Genomic DNA, 16,109 nt, shown 5'->3' with positions numbered 1-16,109 from the left:
ACGTTAACACAATTAATATTAAGGATAATTAACACTACGGATGTTTAAAGCTAAAAACACTATTCTAGTTTTTACAGTTTCTCGAAGTTCGTTTGTTTGATGGTTGATGGGTGTCTTGACAAAGGACAAAACATGGTTGCCGACTTGGCCTGGTCAAGATAAGAGTCTGATCCACACCCATCTGGCGATCAAGAACTCAAGCACATCATGGCTACGAACTTGGCCTAGTCTAGAGAGGAATCTGATCCGTACCCTTCTAGTCGTCAGAATGGCAAGCAGTCCATCGAGCCACAACGGCTCTTTTAATGCAAAACATTTTCGTGATTAAAGATATCTGTGTCACTTGCTTATTTTTTTAAATCTTAAATTTATAAAAAATCAAAGTCATGCGATCTAGAACAGAGGTTCTCAAAATGGGGTACGCAGACCACTGGTGGTCCGCGTGATTTATCCAGGTGGTCGGAGGAGAGGTTGCGGAACACTTGAGAACCTGATCTTTGATACAAAAAACTTCAGGTTCATCCATCATATTAGAAAGGAAGGACCACTGATATTAAACTACGAATTGTATGTTTTTATTTTGGAACTAAAAATGTCAATTATTATTAATATTTCTATTTATAGTTAGCTAACGGTCCACTCATCATTAGGAAAGATCGTTAAGTGGCCCTCCCAGATCTTCAACAATGTTCAAGTGGTCTGCAAAAGAAGTTTGAAAACCATTGATGTAGTACATTACACGTCTAGAAAGGTTACGATTAATAAATCGATTTAACATAGTATGCACAAATTAAAATAGTTGCATACGCATGTGGTAAGGACGATTCAAGAAATAAAAGCAATAAAAGCAATAATAATAATAATAATAATAACTACTTACCAGGGACAAGCGACTTAGCAATCGGATATACAAGTCGTATCATGACCTATGTTGAGGCAAATATCTGTTTACAGGAGAGGGGTTTAATGTAAGCCTATTTAATACAAGGCCCACACATATATGTTCTTCCTTGTTCTCTCACGACGAGTTCCACGAACTAGTGTCTGACTCTGAATATTGCTATTGTAGTGATGCTCAGAATGGTTCGTTTTGCATAAAAACGGTGATTTCTGTCCCACCCCACCCATCTCTGTCTCTGTCTATCTATTTGTTTGTCTGTCTGTCTCGTCCACAAACAACATACATCCACACAAAGAAAGAAAGAAAGAAACAAATCCTTATTAAGAAAGAAGCAAAGAAACCCATCTTTATGTAGAAAACAAGAAGAGTTTTGGGGACTATCTCTTTTCTACATACATACATACATACATACATACATACATACCGACCTAATTGCTTACAATTACACCAGTCATTAATGAGAGCTAAGTCAAGAACAAAACTGGACGTTATACACACTCGCGCGCACGCATGCACACACAAACACACATAAACTTGCAAAATAAAGCAAACATTTATAAAATTGTAAAGAAAAGTTAAAACAAATTAAAAATGTTAAACAATATAGAGCAATTAAAATATTTTAAAATATGAAAGGCACATAATTACAAACCAACAGTTTTATCACGAAGGGAAAACGAAGATCTTTGCTTAATAAATACAATCCAACACCTAACTATGGATGGTTGCTTGGCAGATGATATATATTGCTCACAGATGCATATATGTACCAGCAAACACCTACATTTACAAGCAATATGGTGGAAAGGGAGTTATTTAATGGTTACTAGTACATATAATTACAATCCAACACCTACCCTTACAAAACAACACAGAGGAAGGAAAGAGGATTGGTGAGATCCATTCAACATAACTATCGTCAAACAAATACACCTCCTTATTAACAGACAAATCAAACACCATTCTTAGTATAAAACATGCAAGGGAATAGTTATAGCTGAAGACCATTCACATTTATTTATATAGAAACAGGCAAATACATCCTCAAAATCCAACACCAAACATGTAAGCAAAAGAGGATGGAAAGGGGATAGGTGAGATCATTCAACTTAGTAGACAAACAATCAAACAAACAGGTAAGAGAAATGGGAAAGAAAATGTCATCAAAGTCAATGGAACATGTTACCTGGATAACTTCTTCCACTGCCAGTGACTGCTACTTTTGTAATACAGGTGTCATGTTTATCAAGTTCGGTGCTGATAGAATAACCAATTTATTGTCTTCACAGCCTGAAGCCTCACATGGCAGAGCTTATTAATTTGGAGATGCTCTTCGGTCAGGAGTTTTTATTTTCATTTGACTATGGAGTATAAAACATACAGGTGCTAGTAGTGCTGTGGAATGCATTGTTAATCATTAAAATATTCTTGACATGGGATTGTTATTATGATTTCATTTATGAGATCTTCTCTATTGCATGGGACTCAAATACGCGATCCGTGGAGCTATTTCCTGCGGCCGGCAACGACACCGACATTGGTTGGATCAGAATGCCCTTATGTGGCAGCTCATTACCAAGACCTGTTAATGGTGGATGCATCGCAAAGAGCTTCCTTCCCCACAATTTAATTCATAGGCTCAAAAACGCGATTGAGACTGTGCGTAGCCAAAATCCATCGGTTGATTTAATTTCACCAGCACGTTTTTATGGTTCTGTATATTCAGATGTATGCGGATATGAGAATAAAGACCACGAATTAGTTTGAGAAAGATTTTTAAAACTAATGAATGTTGACTTATTCGGCAAGAAGAATGAAAATTTACGGTAACTGATCGAAGTCGACCTTGTTCTTGACAGTGAACAAGATAGGCCATGAAGGCTGGTATTTGAATCTCGAATGATCTTTCATTGTAGACTAGTTGCCGTTCACAGTGTGATGTGTACGCAGAAATCGCTGAACCATGTTCGGTGAAAGAATATGATACCAGCGGGACCCCGCTCCCCCCCTAAAAAAAAATCATATGTGTGCAATGCCAACAGAAAGGTTGTTGGTAAGTTAAAGGATGTGGTTTTGGGTAAATCAATCGAAGAGTATGTGGGACTGCGACCTAAAATATATTTGATTGTGGATGGACAAGAAAGAGGCCTTACTGGTGGAGCTGAAAGCCGTATAAAAAGGGAAAAGGCGTTGTACGGGTTATTGCGTAAAAGGATGTCAGACACGATATGTACGTGGAAAGTCTTCAACACCAACGCGAATTCGCACACACGGCAAATGTGAAACATCTCAAGGGGTTTCTATCGATGCACTAAAGTGCGTTTGTCACCTTTTTATACCAAGCGAAGTATACTCCACGATGGAATTACCACTTATGCGCTTTGTTATTGTGCGGTTGTGATGCAATAGTAGATTGTGATGCAATAGTAGATTGTGAATCGCAAACGGATACAGCAGCTTATTAAAATAGATCTTTGTAGCAGTTCCATATTAGCTGGAAAGACTTGCAATTCCTCTTGCACAAATGTTCGTAAATTTTACTTCTCAATGCGCCGACCTCCCCGATCTCTGCGATATGTTCTTATATGAACTTGCCAATGACTCTCTTTGCTACCTGCATAATATTACTTACTAACTGGATTTCTTAGTAATCAGAAAAATACAAATTTTCTCGCATTGCAATCATATAATCTTAACATATTTTGTCCTAATTTCATAACATGGCAAGTCAGTGTCCTTGAGCAACAGCTGGACTTGGTGGCCCTTTTCCATCTTCATCGTATATGATAAAAGTCACACATAAGAATGTTTGAAATGCTAAGCGCGGCGAATCGAACATTAATTAGCTTATTTAGTTTCACTGTACTAAGGATCGTGACAAAGTTCTAATGAAAAATGTCATGGCTTGGCCACTATCATTACCCACTATGTAGTTAAACAGTTCCATGTTGATACACTTCCTTGATGTTTTCCATAGTTTTTCCAAATACTGAACTATTCATAGACAATACAGAGTCTAATTAAAAATCATTTGTTGCCGCCTGTCGCTTTGTCTCGTTGAACTCAATATAACACTTTATGCAAGCTGCCTGACTAGATTCAACACAAGGTGAATTTTAACTAGTTCCAGTTCCAAGTCTAGACAGTGTATCGGAGTTTTTTTCGCACAGTGTCTGCTCGCAAATCCAACACGATGTAGATGCCATAAAGTTCTCTCTGTTTTACGTCAGATTTTTGTGTGTGTCGGTGGAATGCGACTCGAGTAGCTAACGGCTCCTAGCAGACTCTATGAAATGTTCACCGCGATAAAGTTTCATTGATTTGCTTTGCTTATTGTTATGACAAACGACTCTGTAATTGTAGCCACATGGGGCATGCTCCTGATATTTTCTTGTTGATGATGTTCCTGGATTGCTATAAACACCTGATATGGGAACAAGCACTGACTCATAGTCAGTGTGAATTATAATTGGCACACGTGCCACACGGCTGAAGATTTCAAATTTTAAACCGTTATTATTTTTATCAGGCATGACAACTATCATGAAGTTGGCACAATCGTTGTCATGTGCACTAAGATGTTTATCGTTAGAAAAAGCGTAGACACTTTCGGCAATAGTACATGTTGCACATGTGCTGGTTGAGTTGGCGAGTCATCAACCCTGCGAAATGTTTGATTCAGCGGCAATGGGCATCCTTTTACCGTCAAGGATGTAGAACAAGTCAACCTCGGGTTCAGGTGCCAATAAAGAGTAACGTAGGGAATACTTCCGCTGTTACTAAGAATGAAACTATGTACTGAAATATTATTTAGGCTCTGAGTTTTGATACTTCATTCACTTGAATTGGAAAGCTATCCGGTAAAATTCAACATATATTAATGTGCGACATAATTGATTACTGTTAGGATTTTCTGCTTTTGGATAAAATATAGATACAATGTGCTCTACCCGTGATGTTGGAAACAGCGGTATTGCAAGAGTACGACGAATATAAGGCAAAAACGTGCATGTTGTTTACATCAAACGTTTATATTTTGAATTTTGATCTCATCCCTAAGGTATCTACGATGTCATCGAGATTGTGACGCAGAGCCTCCAAAATGACGCTAGGTAAATAAACACTAAACTAGTTATTTACGTCCTTTTGTCCATGATATTTAAACACCGGATAAATTAGATTTTATCGTTTTAAAGTGTATTTTTTAAAAAAAAATTGTTACTTTCTATTTTTATTCACATTTTATTAAATCAGTATAAGACACACTCATGATTTAAACACGAAATGTGGTTTTTATGAAGAAAGCAGTGCACTACAAACACGGTTAGCTTCTTGTACACTAAACCTGAACTGTCAGGCATTCACGTACTGACATACATACATTAGCGTGGAATAAAAGCTAAGCGAAAAGACGATCGAACAAGAGGTAATTGAAACATTGTAATATATTGACAGTTCATCTAAGTCATTATTCTGCTTTAATTAACATTTCTAAAGACTACAATATTCTCTCTCAGCATTTCCCTCCCTCTGTCTGTCTGTCTTTCTCTCTCTCTCTCTCTCCTTTGGCCGGTTTGACTAAACTTTGCCATCATTCATAGGTCCAGAGACATCGTCGTATGACACAAGCGAAAATTCCCAACCCTCGTATTTTCGTGGATTTTCGCCCGTATCTAGCTACGATAATACAGAGAGATAAAGAAAGAGAGGGTGGGCGGAGGCGACCGTTTCGACATTTTTATATTTAATAATTAATAATTGATTTTTAGAAGATTATAATAGGTTTAAGAAACAACAACAACAAAACATTAAATACGCTACAGTATGTGTGCCTCGTAACCGACAAATTTAAGATATAGGCCTAGTGTCGACTGGCTATTGCAACAATGTATAATTGATATTATGAACACTGTATATATATATATATATATATATATATATATATATATATATATATATAAGCAATTTCAAAGTTGCATGTTTAAATCTTGAACTAAAATAAAGTTTGCAAAAAGTGGCTTTTTAACCAATATATAGCCCGATCATAAAGTCTCAAGTTTAAAAACCACAAAATAACATCTCAAATGCTCACTAACATTGCACTCAGCCATTTAAAAATTGTAAAACGTACAATTAGAACATCATTCCTTTTTTCATTCTCGGAAATCAATTGCTTGTGAACCATCTATCTCACAAAGGGCTCCAACAACATGAGTCTTGATGTTACAAATCATCGAATACAACTAATGACCTAATTCAAGTTTGTACTGAGTAATATTCGTATCAATCATATGTTTCAAACTGAAGTACATCATATAACCTTATTAACATGATCTTCACTTCATAAGAACTTTAAGGAAAATAAACGAAAATACTAAAATAAAAGAATAATCTCCAGTGAATATTGTGAAACCAAATCAAATCATTAAACGTTTGGGCAGAAAAACTCACCTCAGTGACATTTATAAAACATCACTAGAAGGAAAATTGAAAACTCTCATTTTCATTTGATCCCTTTATTATCAAAGCTGAAAAAGTAAAAGGTATAAAATTCCAGAAATGAAGGACAAAAGTTAAATTTGGGCTTCGTTAGGCTAGAACGAATTCTCATTTGGTTTTAAAAATACATCATTCAAAGTCTCTGCGTTTTGCACTTGTCACAACTATCAGAATATGGCATAGGAAAATAAGAATTCTGCTATTAAAGCAAAATAGCAACAACACACATTTCACTTTCGGGGAAAACTGTGATTTCGTTTTCATGTACAGCATTACTGATTACAGCAATACTGATTACAGCATTACTGATTACAGCTATATTGATTACAGCATTACTGAATACAGCATTACTGATTATATCATTACTGATTACAGTATGACTGATTACAGATACACTGATTACAGCATTACTGATTAATGATTACGGCATTACTGATTACAGATATATTGGTTACAGCATTACTGATTACAGCATTACTGATTACAACATTACTGATTACAGCATTACTGATTACAGCTATATTGATTACAGCATTGCTGAATACAGCATTACTGATTACAGCATTACTGATTACAGCTATATTGATTACAGCATTGCTGAATACAGCATTACTGAATACATCATTACTGATTACAACATTACTGAATACAGCATTACTGATTACAACATTACTGATTACAACATTACTGATTACAGCTATATTGATTACAGCATTACTGAATACAGCATTACTGCTTACATCATAACTGATTACAGCATGACTGATTACAGATACACTGATTACAGCATTACTGATTACAACATTACTTATTACATCATTACTGATTACAGCTATATTGATTACAGCATTGCTGAATACAGCATTGCTGAATACAGCATTACTGAATACAGCATTACTGATTACAGCATTACTGATTACAGCTATATTGATTACAGCATTGCTGAATACAGCATTACTGAAAACAGCATTACTGATTACAACATTACTGATTACAGCATTACTGATTGCAACATTACTGATTACAACATTACTGATTACAGCTATATTGATTACAGCATTACTGATTACATATATATTGATTACAGCATTACTGATTACAGCTATACTAATTACCACATTACTGATTACAGACATACTGATTACAGCATTACTGATTGCAGATATATTAATTACAACATTACCGATTACAGATACACTGATTACAGCATTACTAATTACTGATTACAGCATTACTGATTACATGTATACTGATTACAGCATCAATAACCAATCAAAAATTCATTTCGAGCCAATTTCTCTAAGTCAGACATATCCTGGTCTCTTGGCTCATCAAACAGCATTTGATTAAAAACAACATTCTCAAGAAATCACACCTTATAACGAATATTGATCTCGATACGAATTACTTGTAAAACAAAGCTATCGCTGTGTACCCAGACGGAACCCAGTCTTTAAATATATTTCCATTTTGTAGCACTTAACGCTGATATTTATTATTATGCGTACTGTTTTCTGAAAATTAATATCTGTACACTCCCTTCAAAATATGAGACACAGCAAAAACAATAAGGAAACAAACACGCCCTTTCCATAAAAAACCGGTAAAACCCCCCAAAAGAAAGCAAAACAAATGCATCATAAACAAGCGATATTCATATACAGTACAATGTAAAATGGCCTTAATCATCGGATAGAACGAAAATGCAAGCGATTTCTTTTGTTGCTTAGTGAAAATAATATACATTTTGTTCATACAGAAAACTTTAATTCTTTTATGGCATTACGTCTATGTTTTCATCTCGGTTTTTTATCGCCTCCTGAAAAAATATAAGGAAACATAATCTGCTTTTATGAAATATTTGTTATGATAGTATCCAACAAATTAAAATACCAGGGTTAATGGGATTTCAATTATATTATAACGTTTCAAAAATCCGTGTTCATAATATATGCACTTCAATGCATTGATTTTAAACGCGTGCTGTACAAGGAAAAAAGCAGGACTGCTTTTAAAGTTTGCTATTGTCGACTTTTAATTCCTAAAACAAATATTTCTTTGAAAACTTTTAACTTCAACATTCTTACTCAAAGTGTAATAATAAATATAATTCAATTTAAAGTTCTTAAATATAATAATAAATTGTTTCCACCATGGCGGCAATGGAACATAAACGATGAAGTTTTCGTTAACTAATGTTAAGGAGCTTTCCAGTAGGACAGTACTTGTACCACAGTCTGAAAACAGTTATATCCACGGATATTTAGTGAAAACGGGGCTTGAACGCCGACCAACAAATACATTGCAAGAGATCTATATTTATTATGTGTCTATAGAAATGTGTCCTATGCCAAAGGACTGATAACCTGTCTCTTCGAACTCCTGGATTATTTCTGCATCCAGAGCAGTCTTCAGTTCAGACCAGAACAGCCTGTTCTTTGTGCTTTGTCGTGCCCACTCAATAGGTTTTGAGGTCCTGAAAAGATGCTGCACGGACGTCTTCATATGATTGATGCATATGCCTTCGAGGAGGACAGGAATCAAGAATCGTGGACCTAATTTGACGGCTCGTGCTTGGGCGACATTCATTTGGTAGTTACACCATTGGCATGCCATAAAGTTCTTGGATACTACTAGGATGACCGTCTTGCTTTTATAGATGTTATCAACAATCTCATCACATCTTGCCACACCAGGGACAGAATAGCGATCACTGATGTAAATATTGTACTTATCTTCTTTCAATTCCTTCAAAAGGTCGTGAATGACCCAGGCACTATCTTTTTCAGCGTAGACTAAATAAGTGCTATATTCGAAGGTATCTCTTAGTGGATTGTATCCATCGCGCCTTTTTTGACGCATTTTGTGAAGACGAAATTTGATTTCCCATCTGTAGACGAACGCTATAACGAGGACAACTGTGAAAACCAAACAAATAATGACAGAACAGACAACACTCAGCACAAGTTCAGCGTAGCTATTTTTGCAATTGTTTGGTTCAGCAGTTTTCAAAAGGACGTGATTTAGCGTATCTGGTTTGTGACATCGATAGTCATCGGGATATCTAGAGAACAGGTTCTGTTTGTTGGGGTCGCTTAGCACATTGTCTATCCATTTCTGCAATTTGACTATCTCGCAGTCACACTGAAAAGAGTTGTAAGCAAAGTCGAACGTTTCTAGGCTTTTGAGCGTGGCTGGAGGGAAAGGTGGTGCTGGGAAGTTGCTAATTAAATTGTCAGACATGTTCAAAACTTTTAACTTTGTGAGGTTCCGAAAGGCATTCATCGAAAAATATACAATCTTATTTCTATATAAATCCAAATGCTTCAGGTTCGGAAAGTTTCCAAGAAACTCGTCCGGTAATTTACGTAGAGAAACATGTCTCATAATCAGCGTTTCCAATCTGGACAACTTACTTAGTGTTTGGGCGCCATCACTGCCCAATTCATTATGAGAAACATCTAATGACGTTAAGTTAGGCAAATAATGGAAAATATCATTTTCGACTTCCTCACGTTCTTCGAAATTCAAACCATTTCTACTAAGATCCAAGTGCTGCAGTGAATCGCTTTTGAGTGCTTGGTTTCGTATTTTCCGCAGGGAGGATTTCATTTCACTCAAGATCAAAGTTTTCAAGGATGTCAAGTTTGTAAAACCATAATTTCTGGTCATATCCTCCATGTCGTTTCTACTCAGATTAAGGGTTTCGAGCGTTATAAGGCAGTTCCAGTTAGGGGAATAATTGAGAATTATCTGATTCCAGGACAAATCAAGGTTCTTGAGATTGTTGTAACGTGTTTGTCCAATTTTGATATCACAGAAGTTTGGAGGAAAAATATTAATCTGGTTGTGAGACAGATTGAACAGTTCTAACGTCTCAATTCCTGAAGTAAGATTAATCTTATTGATCCAATTGCCGTGCAAATCAAGATGGATGAGTCTCGTGAAATTTTCTAAAACTTTGTCGTCGAATTCTATTATTTGGTTTTCACGCATGCTGAGATAGGTAAGATTTTTACCCTCGAAGTATTTAAATATTTCCTGTACCTCATTCTGTATCAAAAGACGATCTAACTTTAGTGTGTGAAGAGGAGCTCTATTAAGACTGCCAAGGGCTCTTTGAATTGATTGGAGGTTTTCCTTCGTGTGTAAGAAAATTTCGTTGACACTCAGATCTAGAACTTCCAGTTGTGTCAGATTAGCAAATACATTTCCATCCATGTGCTTTATTTTACACTTTCTCAAGTTCATGTGTGATATAGTCTGAAATGAACACGTAAGATTGCTGATTTCCTTCATGTTCAGTGTGCTAATGTTATTGTTAAAAAGGCATAAATATTTTATACCACAGGGAATGCGTGGAATATAGTTTAGATTCCGATCATGACAGTCAATGGTATTATTTGCGCAAATGCAGTTTGCTGGACACTTGACATTTTTGCAATCCCTTTGGTAAGTACTGACCTTAACGGTTTTACACTCTTGCACGAGAAAGAGAATCACTGTGGCAACAAAAAATCCAACAAGACACATTCTCTGACGCATCTTCTACGGCTTGTTTGGTTTCACCTAAAACGAGAAAGAACGACTTTACAAATGCATATTAGAAGCTTTCCAGCAGTCATACAAAGTTAAATATGACTCAAATATGACGATCTTGTTAGACTGGCAGACAAATACACGGTTGCTTAGACTGCCTGACAAAGACAACCACAGTTTGAGAAAAAAAAATAGGACGAACGAACAGACGGACAGATAAATAGATCGACAGGGAGAGAAAGAAAACGGACGGCCAGACAAAGAGATGAACACAAACAAACGAATAAACTCAAATTGTAAGGGGGAACCTAATTCTTTTAATTGCCCTTCTGAAACTATACGTAGAACACATAATAAGTGTCTAATAACGAGTAAAATATATTTTCAAAAATAAGAAATCAAACAGGCAAAAAAATCCAAGGATGAGATATGTGTTGATGTACCTTCACTTTGATTTACATATTATTTACTTTCTATTCCAACCTCTACATACTCACTCCAGTCATATACTCTCGAATTTGTTTGTACATGCTCGTTGACAAGAGCCACATTTAATGTACGAAAAACTGGGGTACTTGATTAACGATGTTACACAAGAGTTATGATGATTAAGAGACCTTTCAAAATTATCCGCCAGAGTTTAACAAGATCTTCCTTTGCATGAAAGAGTCGCTGTACATTTACATGATTCATGGGAAATCTTCAGATATGGTTTTCATATTATGAAGCTTAATCAATTTCTCGTAAACAAGTTAATTAGCTATCTTAAAAGTCTGTATGCGATAAAATGATTCGAAAACCAACAACCCTACTTTCTGTATTTTACTCGGCTATTGTTATTTTAACTATTTGTTCAGCACAGTTCCGGACGTGAATTGTCCATATTTTGTTGCGACAGTATGACAAAAATCACATTTGATATTCATTGATAGAGAAAACCAGGCAGTTTCGGAAGGGAAATTACGTCATTGCTCACTGTCCATACGCTTTATGTCGAGTAGATAGATAGACAGATGGATGGATGGATGGACAAAAAGATAGATACATAGATAAATGGATGGATGGATGGATGGGTGGGTGGGTGGACGGACGGACGGACGAATGGATGGATGGATATGTTATATGTAAGTACCTACGTTCTTACTCCATCACGGGACACTCTCCCTGTACCAGGAAAAATAGCATATGGATATTGGTTAATTATGGGCAATAAGGTTATATCCATAAGGTATTCCTTGATCTGAAGCCATTATTTTGATTTCACATAAGCGTGATAGTCTCTTTCTGCACAAAGGTGCAGATTAACAAGAACATACCCTACCTCGGTTACACTTACAGTTAACGTGCTCGTAATTTAAAATGCAGAGAACGTTTGTCAAATGTGAAAATAATATTAATTTACTGCTCTAGAAAGTAAACAAATACAATTCAAAATTAATACTGGAAGTTGCAGAAATTTGTGTACATCAACCTCAAAATGTCGACATGGGATGGGGGATTGGAGTTGGGTCTATTCTACTAGGTCTATTTTGAAAATCTAACCACTCCATCCACCTACTAAATAACTACCGGTAAATAATGCCTAACATGGAAATATAATGAACTGGTGATCGGAAGTAAATAAGTAAACAACCTTTAGTAATAGACGAGAGCGATCACGGGCCCTGAGGTAAGAAACACTCGGGTCTCTGCTAGTTCTTGTTCAAACAAAATTTTTCTTTTATAATATTAAAAGGTGTTATTCAGCTCGGGCCCCCTTAGGGGCCTGGGCTCCCTTGCCACCCCCGTCGGCCCTAGGCGCGAGACACAACGTGTCAAAAGAAATTCTGAAGGCGACTTGGATAGGTGACGGAGAAAAATTCAACCACATGAAGAATATATTGTTCCTAAATCTGTGTATGTCCTACAGAACAGCTACCATCAGATAAGCTGGCAAATTTCGTACCTATTGCACATGATTTATTGTGCAACAGTCTCTGTCCTGGAACGGACACCAATAGCCGAATAATAAACTGAGACTGAAAAGAGAAAGGAATAGTTATCTACAAAGGATATTGATGTGAAATTTGACGTTGTAATTTGTTAAAAATCAAATATGTTGTTGTACAGAAGGTCCTTATATCATTGACAAGCTGAAAATTACAAGACACATCAAGTGTTTGCCGTACGGAGTATAATAACCTAATAATCTAACATTTCTTTTCATAAAGACACATACCCTACGTTTTTCTCGTATTTATATATCGTTCACTAGCGATTGTATAACATGGTCTAAAAGCAGCCTAATTACCACATACATATGAAATCACACATAAGAATAAGACACTACATGTAAAGACAGTGGAGCAGGGGCAGTATTTAGGTGTAACTGCACTATCTTTCGCATCCATAATTAACAATTCCATAGCTGTTTGTCTACAGACTTTGAGGCAGTGTACAGCAATATAGAGTCCGTATGTGGCGAAAATGAAATGCCACTTACACTTATGAATAATCCGTTTAGAAGTAAGGAGACATGGATTTTGAATACCATGAATAACAACATAATTTAAATCGAAAACATTATGATGTTCCACAAAATTAAGAATCTGGAATGTTAGTATTCTCTTCCCACATGTCTTTCTGTACATGATACACTATCTATTGTACCACAGTTGGTAATTCTGTTTTCTAAACTTCATTAATCAATGAATATTTAGCTCGAATCTCTAAATACATTCTTGGCATTTTAATAATGCGTACAAAACAAGATGTACACAATCTAAGACATTCTAATAGTTCCCTTCATATAGACTGCCAACCGCATTAAACTGCATCCTTGTATCCTGGTTTCTAAAACACCCATGTCTTTGCAAATGACTACACTGACCAACGATAGCAATTAATGTATCCAGTCCACTGGAATAAAAAGCCACACAAATAGCTAGCTATCACAAATACATAAAAAAACGTCACTAAATCACCACTGATGTGTGCATATTTGTACAGGTAAGTGTAAATTCGTTTTCTGTATGTGGCGTATTCGACACACCGTACAATCCAATGTAGAAAAGCACATGGATATATACATAAATACTTGTCATATTCAAGGTCATTACACATGTTGCGCTATACTTCGTTTAACCTTCAAGATTAGTGACAATCTTGACAGCTACCAGAACTGAAAGAAGTACGATCTTGTAAAATATTCAGCTGTTAATATAAATAACTTACCTAATCAGTTCGTGACTTGTTAACATTTTCTTTTTCTAAAATTTGATTCACACTCTTGTTTTGCGGGAAGTGCCTCCTCACAAACCAGCGCAAATTCAAACCACAACTAGAATAATTTCCATACTTGCAGTCGAATTTAATATACAGTGACATCACACTTATGCATACATTTAAGGTTAATTTATGATAAGTAGCTAATGGCAAGTATTGTTCTTTATCTCTAGACGGGTTTTAAGTCAAAAGACTGATAATACCTGACGATATAAACTTTGGCGGATTAATACTTAGATGCCGTGAAATATGTGATGAACCAATGTAAAGTGTAAAAACAAACACATAAGTCATTTTATAGTAAATATTTCAGGAATGTTTTGCAATTCTCTTTGATATCATCAGTACCGACGATAATAAAGTTACTTTCAATACGGAAAGTGAAAGTCATAAAGTTATAGGTATGCGTGTAATATGACTGTCAGTCAAGGGACCGGGTTGACTGTAAGAAGACCAATATGGAGCACCCGTCGCTTGGCATCGTGAAGTTTGCCATGTACATTGTACGCAAGGCCCGGTGTATGTGATAAAAATGTAACGCTCGTTGGGTCTTGATTAGTCTTTATACTAGACTATAATTACAATGCAATAGCTCAATATTATCCCAATGAAGTGATCTATTGCGCGTATAATACAATGTTATGTTGACTATTTTACCTCAGATAAATACATAACTTTAAACTCAGTAAGTACTGCACGTGATATTTGACTATACCACACCCACCCACCCGTTAAGCCAATTTGTATTACCAATAGCCATTAAATAACTTTACCTTTTGTTATCAATGATTATATTTCTGAACTCCTCTCAAGTAAATGTTCACATATGACAAAGCAAAAGAACTGCACCGTCTTAGACAATTCAGTATCATAGTAGAACACAGTCGAGCTTTCCATAAGTTTTAAAACGAACCATAACACAAACCTTTCTTTGGATGAATTCATAAGATGTCTTGTAGAGTCGGAAAAATAAAATGCACTGATACTGGTTGACAGTTCATCAATTTCGTTTCATAATGCCTTATTGGGGTCGAGCCAGTTTTCATTTTGTTGGAGTATCAAAATGCACATGTGTTGCTTGCGGACACAGAAAGTAAATGAGGCAACATCCTTCTCCAGTGGATATTTTAAGTATTCACATGACCTACATTCATTGTGTTGTGTTCTTAATTTGATTTCAATGTACATGGCGGTTTTACTGTTTTTAAGAATGAGAGTGCTTGACTTGAATACTCCCTTGCACGTTGATATGAGGAAGTTAATTAATACCTTGATATATGGCGACGGAAACAGTCTTTGTTTCTTCAGCCAAATAGGATATCATCATCAACGCATATTCTTTGGCATCTTTAAAATGAAATCACTCTTACGTGAATGAGGTGTTGAGTGTACGTGAAAACAAGAATTAGTCGGTAATAGTCGGTGTTCATTACTTACAATATGATTATGTTTGATATCGGATATTACTATATCCATACGGCATTTACCCGAAATTTCCTAAGCAAGCGATGTTACAATAGTCTACATAACGGCTGATCCAAGTTGTTAACAAATTCGAATGGATCATTCGAATTTCGGTGTTCATCGTTATAAAAAAGAAAAGCAAACACAATGTTAGTTCTTAAAGTCACGTTTTGGTCAAAGTTTGCTATTATCATTATAATGGTGCTGGTCTTTTCTATCAGAACATAACATATATAGTAAATCTAGAAATCACGTTTTGTTGTATTTCATGTGCCATTCCAAGGATACACCGCCGAAATAAAATAACGAGCTTTCTGAGACACCTTCAGATAAGATAGATCAATAAGTATATTTGCATACAGTAAAACATAGGACACCTACATGAAAGTCTGTTCATGTTTCGTATAAAAAAAAATGTTAATCGTTTTACCAAAGATAGATA

At 35.8% G+C, this 16,109-nt stretch overlaps 1 protein-coding gene across 6 annotated transcripts; it reads right to left on the bottom strand.

Moving 5' to 3' along the window:
* Positions 1 to 6,401: 6,401 nt before the first annotated feature.
* LOC149800092 (toll-like receptor 2) lies at positions 6,402 to 15,314 on the bottom strand. 6 transcript variants are annotated; one of them, XM_089959661.1, is made up of 4 exons: positions 14,153 to 14,380; positions 12,885 to 12,957; positions 10,865 to 10,969; positions 6,402 to 8,219 (listed from the first exon to the last, which is right to left on the bottom strand). In XM_089959661.1, exon 4 carries the CDS (start codon positions 7,534 to 7,536, stop codon positions 6,808 to 6,810), a length of 729 nt encoding a protein of 242 aa, XP_089815787.1. In that variant the 5' UTR covers positions 7,537 to 8,219; positions 10,865 to 10,969; positions 12,885 to 12,957; positions 14,153 to 14,380; the 3' UTR covers positions 6,402 to 6,807. The 6 variants fall into 6 exon arrangements, with proteins under 6 accessions (XP_089815787.1, XP_089815785.1, XP_089815788.1 ...); XM_089959659.1 differs by lacking the exon at positions 14,153 to 14,380 and adding an exon at positions 15,129 to 15,314 and having other exon boundaries at positions 6,402 to 10,969; XM_089959662.1 differs by lacking the exons at positions 12,885 to 12,957; positions 14,153 to 14,380 and adding an exon at positions 15,129 to 15,308.
* Positions 15,315 to 16,109: the final 795 nt, after the last annotated feature.

The sequence above is a fragment of the Sinohyriopsis cumingii genome, chromosome 5, assembly GCF_028554795.1.
Source record: "Sinohyriopsis cumingii isolate HCF-2022 chromosome 5, ASM2855479v2, whole genome shotgun sequence".
NCBI classification, from domain to species: domain Eukaryota; kingdom Metazoa; phylum Mollusca; class Bivalvia; order Unionida; family Unionidae; genus Sinohyriopsis; species Sinohyriopsis cumingii.
This window is presented reverse-complemented; position numbering and strand designations above follow the sequence as displayed.